Genomic DNA, 16,373 nt, shown 5'->3' on the forward strand with positions numbered 1-16,373 from the left:
CTCAAGGATGTAGAACCCTGAAGATATATTACATTATTATAATTAAAGTAGGCTTTTGCTCCTACTTTAATTCCGTATTTTTTAAATCATTATTCTGTTTCAAGTTGAGGAGGTTTTCAGCTAGGTTTCTCAATGGAAAGATGAGACAGCAGCTCCGATTTTCTGTTTGCTCTGCTCTCCACCTCCACCCAAAGTGGCCCTAGAGGACCCTCTGTTGGGTGTCTCGCTGGCTCAGCTTCAAGAGAGCATGGTGAGGTGGTGAGGACTTGTGGCAGTCCATGGGGTGCTCTGTGACAGAAATGTCATGACCGTGCTGGCTGGTTGAGAGCTCTGGCTGTGAGTCCCATAGAGCATGGCAAATGCACATGTGGCCAGGGTCATGTTAAAGATTGTTAGTTTGCATTCATGAAACTTGAGCAGTTACAGGTAGCTATATCTTGGGCAGTGCATCTCTAGATTAGTTAGGTTAAGCTAGTAGGAGATTTGCTTCTTTGTCTTTTTTAGCAACTAGCTGGGAAACCACAGTACGCTTTGTAAAGTGATTTCAGTAAGGAAAAAAACAGTTCAGAGCACTAGCCATAGACTGTATTTTATGAAATTATTTTAGGGAACTGGGGATAGAAGATACTATGAATTGCAATAAGCATTTTTAAACAGAGCTACAACTTAACATACACACACCTGCCACTTTCAGTGTGAGTCTGATAACTTCTAAATCTGACTCTGAATAATGTTGATTCTTAAATATTCTAAGCTGATTGTGCATTTGATCATCCTTGATAATGATACCCTGGGAACAGTGCTTTATTTATCCTAGCACCTACTTTTGGTGGCATGAAGATAATTCTGAAAGACTAGAACTGATGTCAGTATTTGAGAACCCTCTTGTAATTCTCAGCTACAATTGTCCACAGTGGACAAGCTGTGCTTGGTGAGAACTGGTACTTGTATGTGTGCCTTGAGAGGAAGCTGAGCTCGCCAGATGAAAAGCTTCATCTGGAAGGATAGCCCTTTATTCCTTAGAAGCTTTTAAAAATGCCTTTTAAAAGAAAAGTGACTTGTGATTTCAAAGTTATCCACCAGATTAGGGTAAGTCTGTATGGGTAAATTTGCAGGTCTGGGTGTTATTGTTCCATTTTTATGGCTTTTCAGGTTATGGGATTTGGTCTATACTTGATGGATGGAAGTGTCAGTAACATCTATAAACTGGATGCCAAGAAAAGAATAAACTTATCCAAAATCGACAAGTACTTCAAGGTGAGTTTTATATATACATACTTTTTGAGAAATGTTTTTGTTCAATCCCCAGCAGTGGAGTAAAAAAAAATGTTTTCATTGATGTGTACAGCTTGAATTTTTGCCAAGTGAGCTCCTGTACGATTGTGATGCATAGCAGGAAATACAGAAGCAAGAGAAGGTCGTGGGGGCTCATTCTCCCATCTGCAAAGGTTGCTCCTTATTTCCTGTTTGCTACATTCATTTTACATGGATTCAACATTATATAAGTGGAATCCTGCCATATTTCATATTTTTTTTCTTTTTTTGCTTCTGGCTGCTTGCACTGCGTAGGTTTATGCAAAGGATCCTTGCAGGAGCCTGGGATTTTAGTTCTTAGATTTTCATTGTGATACATAATTTAGCTATCCATTCTGTTGTTTATGGGTGTTGAGTTGTTTCTGGGTTTTGACTAGTACAGATAGTCCTGCTCTACTTAAGTGCATTTCTATTGGACACATATTCAGGAAAGAGGCTGGGATTCTAGGGAACATCTACTTTCAGTGTTGTCACAGCCGAATGACTTCCTGAGAAGGCTGTCTTGATTTGTATTCCCAACAGCAGTGGTGAATTTCCTGATATTCCATGTTCTCAACGGTACTTGGCACTATCTCTTTTGAGTAGATGGGGCTATCGTGAAGGATGCATATACGTTCTTGTGGTTTTATTGACTATAATTTCCTGATAGTTTATTTGATTGTCCCTGGTTGTTATCCATGCTGTTAGCCTTTGTGTGTTTCTTTTTTTTTTAATGATACTTAAAGTCTCTTGTTCTTTTTTCTCATATTGATTTGTAGTTTTTTGTATATTCTGAGATACACGCTTTCTTCCCAGTGTGGTTTCGCTTTTTCATCACAGCTTTACTGTACAATTGGCAAATAAAAACTGCATATAGTTATGGCATACAATGTGATGTTTTGATATATGTATTCATTGGGAAATGATTAAATCACACTTGTATGTGTACTTACCATGTCACATACTTAAAATTTTTTGTGATAGGAACAAATGCAAATGTATTCTGAATTTCATTTATGCAGGGCAACGTTGCTAAAAGCTGTCACCATGCTGATCCTCAGAGCTCACTTGTCCTACATAGCTAAAACTTAGTACCCTTGGACCAACATTTCCCCTTTTGCCTGCCTCCTTTTAACCTCCTTTATTGATTGATTGGGGTGTGTGTGTGTGTGTGTGTGTGTGTGTTGCTAAGAATTAGACCCAGAGCCTCACACATGCTAAGCACAGGTTCTACCATAGAGTTGTACCCCAGCACCACCTTTTCACTTTCTTCATGATGTCATTTATTGAACAAGAATTTCTTGATTTTATTGAATAATGTCTACTTTAAGAAATCTTTGTAGGCAGCAGCACATCATGAGAATTTTCTACTGTGTTACTTTCTACAAACATTCCATTTTCTTCTAGATCCATAATCCCTCTAGAATGGTTTGAGTGTACAGTGTGAGTTAGATGCTGACATTCCTGGCAGTTTTGCTAACATGGATATCCAGTTGACTGCTCATTTACTGCAGACACCATCTGTTCTCTGTTGTTTTGTACCCTTACCCAGGTCATAACTCTGTGGCTTTGTCCAGGTTCTCAGTCTTGTCCTCTGGCCTTTGGTCTTGTTCAAGAATCAAACTACCTTAACTGCTGCAGTTTTCTAACAGGTGTACTCATCTGGAAGAGTATGTCTTCCAGTTTTGTCCATTAAGATAGTCTTGGATATTATTCTTTCACCCTGGGTTCATTCCCAAGCACCACCTAAAACACAGAATATACATGAACATGATATATTGCTCCTTCATTGAGAATTTTCTCTAGAATTTTTGGGATAGTATTTTTGTTTTGAGGTTTTGCACATCTTTTGTTATCTTTACTCATGCATATTTTATGCTATTACAAATTATTTCTCTATAGATTTTCATTTTCTACTTTGTTGCTAGTATACAAAACTGCAATTGTTTTTATTTTAATGATCATGGTTATACCAATAGAATAGGTTATTTCTAACATCTGAATACTTTCTCCCTATATTGGTTCTTAAATTGTATTTTGTTCTTTTCAAAGGGAGTATAGAAGAGGTAGCAAACTAATTATTAGCATTACTCCTTTTTCCTTTTGCTTATGTATTTCATGAATAAACATACGTAATGACCCTATTTTTGTTTGTTCTCTGAATACAGCAGCTCCAGGTGGTTCCACTGTTCGGGGACATGCAAATAGAACTGGCAAGATACATCAAGACCAGTGCCCACTATGAGGAGAATAAGTCTCGGTAGGAGGAGAGTAATGCTGCATATCAGAGCTTCTTGCATTGTCTGGGCACTAACACAGCACCCTTATAACTAGAGTTTAACTTTTTACATCCTTAGCATTCCAGAAGTTAATATCCAATACAGTAACACTTGCTACAGTAGATTTAAATTCATTGAGAAATACAGTTAAAATTTTAATTTCTATTGTAGAACAATCACATTTCAGTGTTTAATAGTCACTGGATATGGTATTGGACAGCACAGATTTAGAACATTTTCATCATTCCATGGATTTCTACTGAATTGTGTTAGTCAAGAATACAGAAGTGTAAAATAACTCTGTGCCCAGTGATGTGTGATAAATTCTTACCCACAACCCCACAGAGGGGCAGATGGTATGCATGAATATTAACAGTTTACAAAACTACCATCTGAGGACTAAATGAGGTGAGGCCTGTTTTTGTAAGGACCCTAGAGGTGCGAATGATCTTAACACTTTTCAAAGGACGGCTTAAAGAAAAAAAACATCCTAAAATGTTTATTCTTTGGCCCCATATAGAGAAAGGGTCTAGACCTCACTATTACAGATCACCCTAAATACACATTACTTTTTTTGTAAATTCCATATAGCCATTGAATCTCATAGCCTCTTTTCATTAATTTTTGCCCAGTGCTTGTACCCATAGCTGACCAGTAGTCACCATTCAGCCGTGGTTTTGACAAATCTCAGTCTCAGTTGTCAGCAGACCACTTATGTACAGGCCAGATAGTAAATCCCCAAGGCTTTAAGGGTAGTCTCTATCAAATATTTTTGTTTGCTTTGTTTATATCAACACTCTTGTAAAATCCGTTCTATAGCACTAGTGCCGTGCACACAATGCCTTCAGCTTCCCCAGCCTTGGTGGTGCATAACTGCTCTGTTGGTGCCTCTTCAGGTAACACAGAGCTTTACCTTTCACATCCAGGTGGACCTGCACATCGTCAAGCAGCAGCCCACAGTACAACATCTGTGAACAGATGATCCAGATCCGCGAGGACCACATGCGCTTCATCTCTGAGCTGGCACGCTACAGCAACAGTGAGGTACACACCTATTGTTCATTACCATAAGACGCAGAGCCAGATGGGCTCCCAAGTGAAACCTGTATTCCTTGAACCCAAGCATTAACTTCAATTGCTTTTAAAAACGTAATCTAGTACCATATCAAAATACTTTTTAAAAACTGCCAGTTATAATAGATGAGGCTGTGAAACTAACATTTTCTATATCTGCTCAGCTATAAAAAAAAAGTAAAGGAAAACATGATAGGCATTCCAAAAAAAAAGACTGAGGAGTGACTGCTAATTTACTGGCCCTTCCTAATCAATACCATGCTTTCAAGCAGCTAAAAGAGGAGTGGAAAAGGGTGGGCACTAGGGAAAGAAAGCACACTTCTGACCTGTGGCTTCTTTTATGTTTAGAAGGGAAGGATGTCCCAAGGCCAGAGGCAAGAGGAGCCTCTGGGTTGGTGGCAGGGGACATACTCCAGGCAGTGGGGCCATGTGTCTGGGAGGCAGGCCTAAAGTTGAATGTAAGAAAGGGGACTTTCTTCTCTGCATTGAGGTCTTTATACTTCCTTCCAGCTTTGTAATCAGGTTGCCCATGTCCTATTTTGGCCACTCACATTGTCTCATCTCCCTGCTGTGTGTACCTAGCTTATGGGGTAGACAGGAGGGTAGTGACAACCTTGGGGAAGGTCTGATCTGAAAGACCAGTGGAATCACTCCACACATTTTAGTGAACCATGCAGTAAAGATAGAGCCAATGTGACCACAGCTATGCGTGTGTTATGAACAGTCTGGAGGGACCTAGGGTGCTGGACCTAGGGTATTTGGAATTGCTTGGTTCTCAGGGTTCACACAGGACCATTGACATTAGTGATCAACTCTGTGCTTATTGGCCCCACCCACTGAAAGACAATGAGCCTCCTTTCCCCTCACCCATCACCACTACCACACTGTCCATGACTGAAAGAAGAGACTGGTTGTCCAAATAACTAGTGCATGTGCTGTCTCCAGTGCAGACCCCTGGCTAGGAGCTGAGATTGCTCCCAACTCAACCCTCTTCAGCAGCTAGTACAGACCAGAGGTAGAAATGGGGCTAGCCTCCCCTTCCACTCTCCACCTGTGACTTTAGGATATGATTATAAACTGAGTTTTGGAAAGCCCTTAAACAGCATGAACAACTGGAGTATGTATACACCTCCAAATAAATGTTTTACAGTGTGCATTTCCTGTCTTCCTACTGGGATCCGCCATAGTACCTTTATAATAAGATAATGGTTTTAATAAGAAAAAAATTACCCTGAATCCTTTGCTCAGTTTATTTATGAATGGCTTATGGAGATACAGTGTATGTACAGTATAATTTATTGATTGAGGTTCTACAACTAAAAGATTTTTGGTTCATTTACTGAGCTGTGCAACCATCACCACAATCCATTTCTTAACATTTTTATTACCTGTAAAAAAAAAACCTCAAACCATTAGCAGTCACTTACCATTCATTCTCCCCCAACCTTGCTTCAGCTCCTGGTAATCTACTTTCTATCTATGGATTTGCCTTGTAGATGTTTCATCTAAATGGAATCATACAGGAGCCTGCATGACTGGCTTCTTTCACCTAATATACTGTTTGCATATTTCTTCCATACTGTAGTTTGTATCAGTCCTTTCTTTTTGTGACTGAATGATATTCTGTTAAGTAGATAAACCACCTTTTGTTTACCCATTTGTCAGTTGATAGACATTTAGGTTCTGACTAATGCTATGAAAGTAAGTGTATGCATTTTTGTGTGAAATAGTCATCGCCTTGCTCTCAGGTAGATCTTCAGGAATGGACTAGCTGGATAATATAATAATGATAACTCTATGTTGAACATTTGAAGGAACGGACAGACTGTTTTCAAAGTGGCTGTGGCATTTTACATTCCTATCAGTTGTGTATGAGGATTGTGATTTCTCCACATCTTTATCAGCCCTTACTATTTTTTGTTCTGTTGGGTTTTTTGTTTTGATTCTGGTGAGTCTGAAGTGGTAGCTGGTTGTGTTTTGGATTTGTATTTCCTTGTTGACTAATGATGCTGACCATGTATTTTCTATTTTTTCCTTTTTTTTTTTTTTTTTCGGTGCTGGGGACCGAACTCAGGGCCTTACACTTGCCAGGCAAGCGCTCTTCCACTGAGCTAAATCCCCAACCCCATGACCATGTATTTTCATGTGCTCATTGGCTGATTGTACATCTTTTGGGCAGAAATGTCTATTCAGAGGGCTATGAGGATAGCTTAGTGGTAGAGCACTTGGCTAGCATGTGTGAGGCCCTGAGTCCCATCCTCAGTGCCATGGGAAAAAAAAACTAAAGGCCAGCCATGGTGGCCCATGCCTGTAATGCCAGTACTCTGAAGGCATAGACAGGAGGATCATGAGTTCAAAACTAGCCTGGTTCCATCGTGAGATGCTCAAACAAAACAAAACAAAAATCTACTCGGATTCTTTTCTCATTTTGTATTTTTTGCTTGTGTGACTTTGGGATAAATTCCTAGTGTGGGTTTGATGAGTGGGAGTGTAATCATGATGCAGTGTTTCACCTGATGCCTAAGCCTATGTGTCCTAGGTGGTCACCGGGTCAGGCCGCCAAGAGGCCCAGAAGACAGATGCCGAGTATCGGAAGCTCTTTGACCTGGCTCTGCAGGGTCTGCAGCTGTTGTCACAGTGGAGTGCACACGTGATGGAAGTGGTAAGTGCTAGCCTTTTTTTTTTGCAAAACAGCAAGACTTTATTGAAAAAGGGGAAAGAAAGAGTAAGAGGAAACACTGCAAGAGAAAAAAGCAGCAGGCTCTGCCAGGTGGCATGGAAGCCAGTACTGGTATGTTTGGAAATTCTAGGGCAGTCAACTCTGGTTGCCTAGAAGTGCTTTTCTTCAAGAACTTGTCAACATTGGCTAAGTGATATTTTTTTTTTCTGCATTAGCATTTATCTTTGGATCCAAAACAAATAATTCAGCATTTGTCTTTGTCCCTAGAAATTACCATATGTATTCAAATCTGTTTCTAAGGTGACTCAATCCATTTCATTTATCTGTGATGTAAATAAAAGTCTCATCTTTTGAGAAAAATATATATCTGTATAAATAATTCTAAGGTAACTCAAAGTGCATTTCTTTTTTGTATAACAAGTTTTTCCCTTTTGGAACTTACTCAAGTCAACTAAGAGTTGTCTAATTGGAAGAGCACATGATCATTTCAAAGGCAAATTCCTTTTTAAATTCTGTTGAAGTGAGTAAACTCTTAATTATTTAACACACAATAGCAAGGCCATTTTGCAGGATGTAGCTTTTAAGCCTGACTTACTTGGCCAGAGTGTTTTGCCCTTTTTTGGAGGGGGCGGGGTGTGTGTGTGTGTGTGTGTGTGTGTGTGTGTGTGTGTGTGTATGTGTGTTTCAGAATGCAATTCATATTAAAAGGCTCACCTTTTGGTGACCTTGGCAAGAAGTCAAGCCATCAGTGCAAACTGTCTCTACTCTTTCTGATCACACCAGTATTCGTGGAAACTCGTCCACCCAACTGACAAGTACTCCAACAAGGACTGCCCTGACAATGCTGAAGAGTATGAGCGGGCGACACGCTACAACTATACTAGTGAGGAGAAGTTTGCCTTGGTGGAGGTGAGGGCGTCTGTCTGCTTTCTCTTCCTTATGTGACTCTGGTCTTTCCTTTCAAAAGCAAGTGCAAAAACATGAACAAAATGCTTATCTTACGTTCTTGTTTGCATGAAGGGCATCCCTTTGCATCTATCAGAGAGACAAAGGGGTGTTGGTTCTTGTGTCTGTGCTGACAGGCCCCTGGTGAGCTGATCTTTAGCTCCTTTATTGATTATGAGTGAAGAGTTGGGTTAAGAATGCAAGATGAATGAATGGGAACTGGTGTTTACCACATGAAAGGAGAACAGGCTATGGGTGTTTCTTTCCCATGGTGGCCTCCAGCTCTTGGTTTCACACTTGTGGCTTAGCTCTGCTCTGTCCTCCTGGGCCTATCGATGGTGGAGTTCTTAAGTTACCAGTGTCAACCCATTTCTTTCATAGTTGTACTTTTTCTGCCTTGTTAAAGAAATCTTTGCATAGTGTAAGCCATGAAAGTACTCTGTATTGTCTTCTGGATGTTTTAGTTTTGTATTTTACATTGAGATCTGAAGTTGGTTTTTTTTTAAAGGGGTGGGGGTTGGGGTTGAGGGAAGATTTGGTGGTTTGAGGGGGCTTGAACTCAGGCCTAGTGCTTGTTAAGCAAGTGATCTGTCCCTTGAGCAATACCTCCAGCTCTTTTTCTCTGGTTATTTTAGAGATAGGGTCTTGCTTTTTTGCCCAGGCTAATCTAGACTGTGATCCTCTTATTTTAAGCTTCTGACCATCGCTAGGATGACAGATGCATGCCACCACACCCTGCTGTTTTCTGATGAGATGGGGGTCTCTCAGACTTTTGCCCAGGCTGGGAACCTTTATGTTCCTAATCTCAGCCTCCCACTTAGTTCAGGATGACAGAGCATGGCACTGTGGGAAGTTATTAGTTGAGATGAGAACTTGCAAACTTTCTTTTTTTTTAATCCATACTGGTCTCAAACCATGATTTTCCTGATCTCTGCCTCCCATGTACCTAGGATTAAACACATGACACTGGCTTCTGACTTTGATGTTAATTTTTGATGCACTTCCCCAGTCTGTCTGTCCTTGCCCCAACACCATTTACTAGCTTCGTCATAATCTATCATGTCCCAGCACATTTTTTCTTCTTCAAGAGTTCCTTGGCTATTTTTGTCCTTCATATTTTCATAGAGTCTTCTTTTTATATCTCACAGTAACCTATTGGAAATTCTTACCAGGAAATGAATAAGCCTATGGAGCATTTTAGGGAAAATTGACTTCTAACATTAAGTCTTTTTGAGTATGCTATGTCCCTTTGTTTATTCAGATTATCTCTAATTTCTCTCTTAGAATCTCTAGAATCTTGGATTTTTTTAAAATTTGCTTTATGTGTAGATATAAAAGTGTTTCTAGACTTATAGGTGGTATAATATATTTCAGGGTTGGGGACGTCACAACATGTAGGTAGCCCAGGCTGACCTACAACTCACTGCGTAGTTCTTTACAAACTTTACTTCTCATTTTTTGAATGTGGTCTTCATAAAATAGCTCATGGAATATTCCTCTATTTTCTCATTTCTGGAAAGTTTTGTGTAAGATTTGTCTTGTTTCTCTATTGAATGTTTGCTGGCATTTTACTATCGAAACTTTACTTTCCTTGGATGTTTTTCCAGTTTCTTCTCTGTGTAGTGGAATATTCAGATTTTTCACTTTCCTTTTGTTTTGACTGGCAGAGTGGCTCAAGTGGTAGAGCGCCTGTCTAGCAAGCATGAGGCCCTGAGTTCAAACCCCAGTACCACCAAAACAAAACAAAACAAAAAACTAATTTTCTTTTTTTTTCTTTTGGTATTGTGGCTTGAGGCACTGTACCACTTGAGCCATACCACCAGCCCTTTTTTGTGTTGGGTTTTTTCAAGATAGGGTCTTGCAAACTCTTTGCCTGGTCTGACCTTGAACTGTGATCCTCTTGATCTCTGAGTAGCTAGAATTACAGAGGTGAGCCAGTGGCGCCCATCCTAGGTCCCAGATTTTCAATTTCTTGTATTAGTTTTGGTAAGTTATGTTTCTAGAAGAATTTGTCTACATTTTGTTTTGTTTTTTTTTTTTTGCGGTACTGGGGTTTGAACTCATGGCCTACACTTTGAGCCACTCCACCAGCCCTCTTTTGAGATGGGTTTTTTTGAGATAGGGTCTCGTGAACTATTTGCACAGGCTGGCTTCTGCGATCCTCCTGATCTCTGCCTCCTAAGTAGCTAGGATTACAGGTGTGAGCCTCCAGTGCCTGGCTACATTTTTTAATTTTTGCCATGAAATTTTTCATAATCAGTTCTCATCCTGTTTAGTGCCAGTGTTTTTTTCTGCCCACAAACCATTCAGTTCACTCATTAATAGTATAAAATTCAGAGTCATACAAATATAATCAAACTTACGACATTTTAATTTTCTCAAAAGAGACACCCTATACTCTTTAGCCATCATTCTCCATCAACATCCCTCCTTTCAACAGAAAGCAACCACTAATCTACTTTCTGACTCTAGATTTGCCTGTTCTGCTGAACACTTCATGTAAATGGATCATACAATATATGGCCCTTTGAGATTATTTCTTTAAGTTAGCATAGTGTTTTCAAGGTTCACACAGGTATGTATTTTGTACTTTTTACTGCTAAATATTATTCCATTCCATGATTATATCACATTCCCTTTTTCTGTCCAGTTGAGGAATATTTGGATTGATTCTACTTTTTCATAGTTACGAATAATGCTAGTATGAATTTTTGTGTACACTCATTTTATTTCTTTTGATTATATACCTAGAAATGAAATTGCTGGCTCTTAAGGCATTTAACATTTTTAGAATCTTAGATAGTTTTCTGAAGTAGCAGCACCATTTTGCATTCTTACCAGCAAAAAATGAGGCTTTCTGTTTCTCCACATCTTTACCAGTACTTGTTTTTCTTTGTTTATTTGCTTTGAGACAGGGTCTCACTTTGTAACCCAGGCTGGCCTCAAACCCTTGATCTTCCTGTCTCTGCTTCCCAGATGCTACAATTGTAGGCCTGGCCACCACACCCAGGTGATTTGCATTTTTCTAACATGCTATTCGGCATCTTTGCATGTGCTTATTGGTCATTTCTGTATATTCTTTGGAGAGATATCTCTTGCTTAAATTCTTTCCCCAAGCTGGGTGCCAGTGGCTCATATCTATAAATCCTAGCTAATTGGGAAACTGAGATCAGAAGGATCAAGGTTTGAGGCCAGCCCAGGCAAATCGTTCATGGGACCCCCATTGTCAAAATAATCAGAGCAAAAATGGCCTGGAGGAGTGGATCTCAAATAGTAAAATGCCTGCTCTGCAAGTACAAAGCCTGAGTTCAAACCCCAGTCCCACCTCCCTCCCCTAAAAAAAAATAAGCTTTCCCTATTTTGAAAATTCGGATTGTTCTTTTTATTATTGAGTTATCAGAGTTGTTTGTGTATTCTAGATATAAGTTCCTTATTAGACATGAATTTCAGTATTCTGTCCCACTCTCTGGGGTTTCTTTTTACTTTCTTAATGGAGATCTTTATAAGCACAAAAGTTTTTAATTTTGGTGATGTCTAATACATGGGTTTTTTTTGTTTCTTTTTTGTTCCTTGTGCTTTTGGAGTCATATGTAAGAAGCCATTGTCTAACCCAACCCACGAAGATTCACTATTAACATTTTGTCTAGGAATTTTACAGTTTTACCACTTAATTATGATCTATTTTGAGTTAGCTTTTTTTTTTTTTTTTTTTTGGTGGCACTGGGGTTTGAACTGACCTCACACTTGCAAGGCAGATGCTGTTACTGCTTGAACCACTCCACCAGCCATTGAATGAGCTTTTATACATTGTGAGGTAAGAGTTATGTCCAGAGTTCCTTAAGACTACCCTCAAGCTCAATGATTGGCTGGAACTCAAGGGACTCAGTGGTTGTTAAACATAGGGTTATGCTTTATTGCAGTGAAAAGTCATGGTTTCCCTTTATTGCAGCAAAAGGAAAATGCACAAGTGTGTGAGTGACATCCAGGAAAAAATAGGTGCAAATTCCAGGGGTCCTTTACTAGTGAGGTTGCAATGGTATATGTTTGTCCCAGCAGTAATGTGTGACAACATGAATCAGGTATTGCCAGCCAGGTCAGATCACCTGAGCCTTCCTGTCCAGGGTTTTTATTTGGAGCTAGTCACATAGGCAAGCAGAGCCTGGTGGTTGACCTTAGCTACTCAGACCCTACAACCCCAGACAATCACTGTTAGACACACTGATACCATGGTCAGTTAGTCAGACTGGTACATCAGTGGTCCAAGGTCTTGGACATATAAAGAACATTCTTTTTTTTTAATTGTTTTATTATTCGTATGTGCATACAAGGCTTGGGTCATTTCTCCCCCCTGCCCCCACCCCCTCCCTTACCACCCACTCCACACCCTCCCTCTCCCATCCACCCCCTCAATACCCAGAAGAAATTATTTTGCCCTTATCTCTATTTTGTTGAAGAGAGAGTATAAGAATAATAGGAAGGAACAAGTGTTTTTGCTGGTTGAGATAAGGATAGCTATACAGGGAGTTGACTCACATTAATTTCCTGTGCATGTGTGTTACCTTTTAGGTTAATTCTTTTTGATCTCACCTTTTCTCTAGTTCCTGGTCCCCTTTTTCTATTGGCCTCAGTTGCTTTTAAGGTATCTGCTTTAGTTTCTCTGCGTTAAGGGCAATAAATGCTAGCTAATTTTTTAGGTGTCTTACCTATCCTTACCCCTCCCTTGTGTGCTCTCGCTTTTATCATGTGCTCAAAGTCCAATCCCCTTGTTGTGTTTGCCCTTGATCTAAAGTCCACATATGAGGGAGAACATACGATGTTTGGTCTTTTGGGCCAGGCTAACCTCACTCAGAATGATGTTCTCCAATTCCATCCATTTACCAGCGAATGATAACATTTCGTTCTTCTTCATGGCTGCATAAAATTCCATTGTGTATAGATACCACATTTTCTTAATCCATTTGTCAGTAGTGGGGCATCTTGGCTGTTTCCATAACTTGGCTATTGTGAATAGTGCCGCAATAAACATGGGTGTGCAGGTGCCTCTGGAGTAACCTGTGTCATAGTCTTTTGGGTATATCCCTAAGAGTGGTTCAGAGCTCAGTTCCTACGAGCAGGTCAAGGGTCAGTCCTAGATAGAGCCCTTTCTTGGGAATATGCAGGGTGTATCTCGCCAGACCTGCTGAGCTAACTCTTTCCTCTACAGGGATCCAACTTCATTCTTTTGTGTAAAGATATCTAACTGTCCCCATTTTATTTGTTGAAAAGATAATTTTTCCCTTTGAATTGTTTTAACACCCTGTTAAAAATCAACTGGCTGTAAATTTGAGGATTTATTTCTAGACCCTTAGTTCTATTTCATTGACTCTATGTCTATCCAATGGCAATATATCCTCAGAATCTCTTAATATTTGTAAACTATGGTAAGGTCTCCCTTTTCATTGTTAATCTGGTAATCTGTGTCTAATTTTTTTTCCCTTGATAAGTCTTTCTAGTCATTTGTTAATTTTTTTATTTATTGAACAGCTATTGTCTTTGTTGCTCATCATCCAGACTTCTTGTCTGTTTCATTAATGTAAATAATTAGATACCTGTTTTAGTCCCTTCTACTTTTAAGAGGCTTAATTGTGGTTCTTTTTATAAATTCATAATGAATGTAAGATGGGTATTACTTCCAGCCTCTTGAGTTTTTAGTGTATGCATCCAAAGCTGTTACTTCAGCTTTCAGCCTTCTCCTACTTCCTCTGTGCCTGAATATATAGTATTTTCATTTTTACTCAAATGGAGTTTCCCCATTTGCTTGTTTTAAATAAGAGTTTCCTTCTTTTCCTTCAGTTCTGATTAGAAAAGCAGTATAAAATTATCAACCAGTTCTCCAAGGTAAACACATTGAAACCTGTCTGTGACATTAGGGAAGTGCAATGCATGTGAGGCCCTCATAGAGTGGGACTTTAAGCAGTTTGCTGCATTCTCTTCCTGCATTTTCTTAATTCAGTTTGCCAGTCTTATTTAACAAGTGGAACTTGGAAGATTGGTGGAGTGGCTCAAGTGGTAGAGCACCTGCCTAGCAAGGGCAAAGCCCTGAGTTCAAACAGTCCTGTCCCCCACTGCACCCCACCCCACCCCCGCAAAAAAATTTAAAAACAAGTAGGACTTGGGCTACAAAGTTTTGCATCTTCTTTTTTCTTTTGTAGTTAGCATCATACTTGCTTTCTTGAATCTTTTCTTCTCCATTTAGGAAAGGTGTGCCCTGTTTGAGTTGGGTGCATCCCTGTCCTCAAGGTAGGGCGTGATGAGGTCAGACCCAGGCCAGTACAGACAGTACTGGGGTCGCTGCTCTGGGGAAGGTGTGGTGAGGCAGAGCCAGCCACATTTGGGAAGAAGAGAGGCAAGGAGAAGGCTATGGATGAGGAAGAGACAGCCTCCTGGGCAGTGAAGGGCTGTCCTTGTCACCTTCTAGCCACTGAAAGTTACATCCCCTGCAGGTGATCGCCATGATCAAAGGCCTGCAGGTGCTGATGGGCAGGATGGAGAGTGTGTTCAACCATGCCATCCGGCACACCGTCTATGCTGCTCTGCAGGACTTCTCCCAGGTGACCCTCAGGGAGCCGCTGAGACAGGCCATCAAGAAAAAGAAGAACGTCATCCAGAGGTCAGCCTCTCAGACTTGCCCATGCAAGCCTTGCTCAAAAGTTGTAAGAGGAACTTGGGTTCAGACATCTCGAGAGTTAATTTTCATAGACTCAGTGTTTATCTTTAAACCCCAAGCATGCTGCTGGTGAATGACATCTACATAGCACGTGGTGGCTCCCATTAGTAACCCACATAACTAACAGTAAGTCAACTATACGGTATGTAGGCGTTTGGAGACCAGGGTTGGTGTATTCTAACACTTGGCGTTTAAGGATATGAGGCTGCACATTCCATTCCCCTTCTTCCTGCCTGCCTTACAAGTCTGTCAGAAATGACGCAGGTGTTATAACAATCTAACATCATTTCTTGAGCTTGTTCTCTCTTAACATGAGCCTTTTAGACAAAGTTGTCTTTCAAAGATGGCTATGTAAAATGAAGCCTACTAGGACTTATGAATGTATGTTCTTGTTTATTTATTTTATGCTTTGTAGTTGATGTGTTTGTCACCTAGAATAGTATAATTTTTAGCATTAATAAAATTTTATACTGGTTGAACAACCTAATCCAAAAATCTGAAATGAGAGAATGCTTTTTTCCTGTTTGTGGTGCTGGCTGTGAAAACCAGGGCCTTGTGCATGCTAGACAAGCACTACACTGAGCTCTATCCCAAGCCCCCCGGTTCCAAAACTTTTGGAGTGATGACATAATGGCACAAGTGGAAAATTCCATTTATTATATAATTTTATATTGCACAGAATTATTTAAAATACTACATAAAATTACCTTCTGGAAAACTATGGGCCACTAATGAGTGGTACCAGAGGCTCCAGGGGAGGGAAGGGTGAAGAGAGGCAGTGCAAGAGATTTTGTGGGGAGTGAAATTATTCTGTATGGGCACTGCAATGGTCCTTATACACTTGCCAAAATCCTAGAATGAATGCCAAGAGTGGACCATAATATAAACTGTAGCCTAGCTAATAATATATTGATATTGGTTCATCTTTTGCAACACGTGTACTACACCAATGGATGTGATGATGGGACGGGAAAGGGGAAACTGTAGTATGGGAAAGGAAATATTTTGGGTTTTTTTTTTTTTTTTTGTAGTCGTAGTAGTGGGGATTGAATTCAGGGCCTCACACTTGCTATGCCTCTACCACTTGAGGCCCTCTGCCACCCCTAATATTTGGAATTCTCTGTATGCTCTGTGATATTTTTCTGTAAGCCTAAACCTACTTAAAATAAGTATTATTTTTAAGCAGTTTTGTGAGTGAGATTTTTGTGAGATGGAATGGATTTTAAATTACCACATTGACAAGTCTCAAGGTTTTAAAGGAACTAGGTTCTTATATTAAATGGATGAAGCCAGGACACAATGAAAGTGGTTTTTCACTTTTGTGGGGGAAGGAAGCAGGCTGAGAGGACCATTCCATTGCAGACTCACTTTTCTTGTGAAAAGAGAACTGTAACTC

The 16,373-nt window shown here is 40.0% G+C and overlaps 1 protein-coding gene across 2 annotated transcripts in view; it reads left to right on the plus strand.

Moving 5' to 3' along the window:
• The window catches only part of Cyfip1 (cytoplasmic FMR1 interacting protein 1), a 95,276-nt gene that overhangs the window by 26,871 nt on the left and 52,032 nt on the right, over positions 1 to 16,373 (plus strand). For both annotated transcript variants that reach the window (XM_074061865.1, XM_074061864.1), the window contains exons 10-15: positions 1,153 to 1,257; positions 3,462 to 3,553; positions 4,499 to 4,616; positions 7,186 to 7,308; positions 8,110 to 8,235; positions 14,754 to 14,920. In XM_074061865.1, coding sequence (XP_073917966.1) covers positions 1,153 to 1,257; positions 3,462 to 3,553; positions 4,499 to 4,616; positions 7,186 to 7,308; positions 8,110 to 8,235; positions 14,754 to 14,920 — 731 coding nt within the window. The remainder of the gene's footprint in view (positions 1 to 1,152; positions 1,258 to 3,461; positions 3,554 to 4,498; positions 4,617 to 7,185; positions 7,309 to 8,109; positions 8,236 to 14,753; positions 14,921 to 16,373) is intronic.

This window comes from Castor canadensis, chromosome 19 (assembly GCF_047511655.1).
Source record: "Castor canadensis chromosome 19, mCasCan1.hap1v2, whole genome shotgun sequence".
NCBI classification, from domain to species: Eukaryota; Metazoa; Chordata; class Mammalia; order Rodentia; family Castoridae; genus Castor; species Castor canadensis.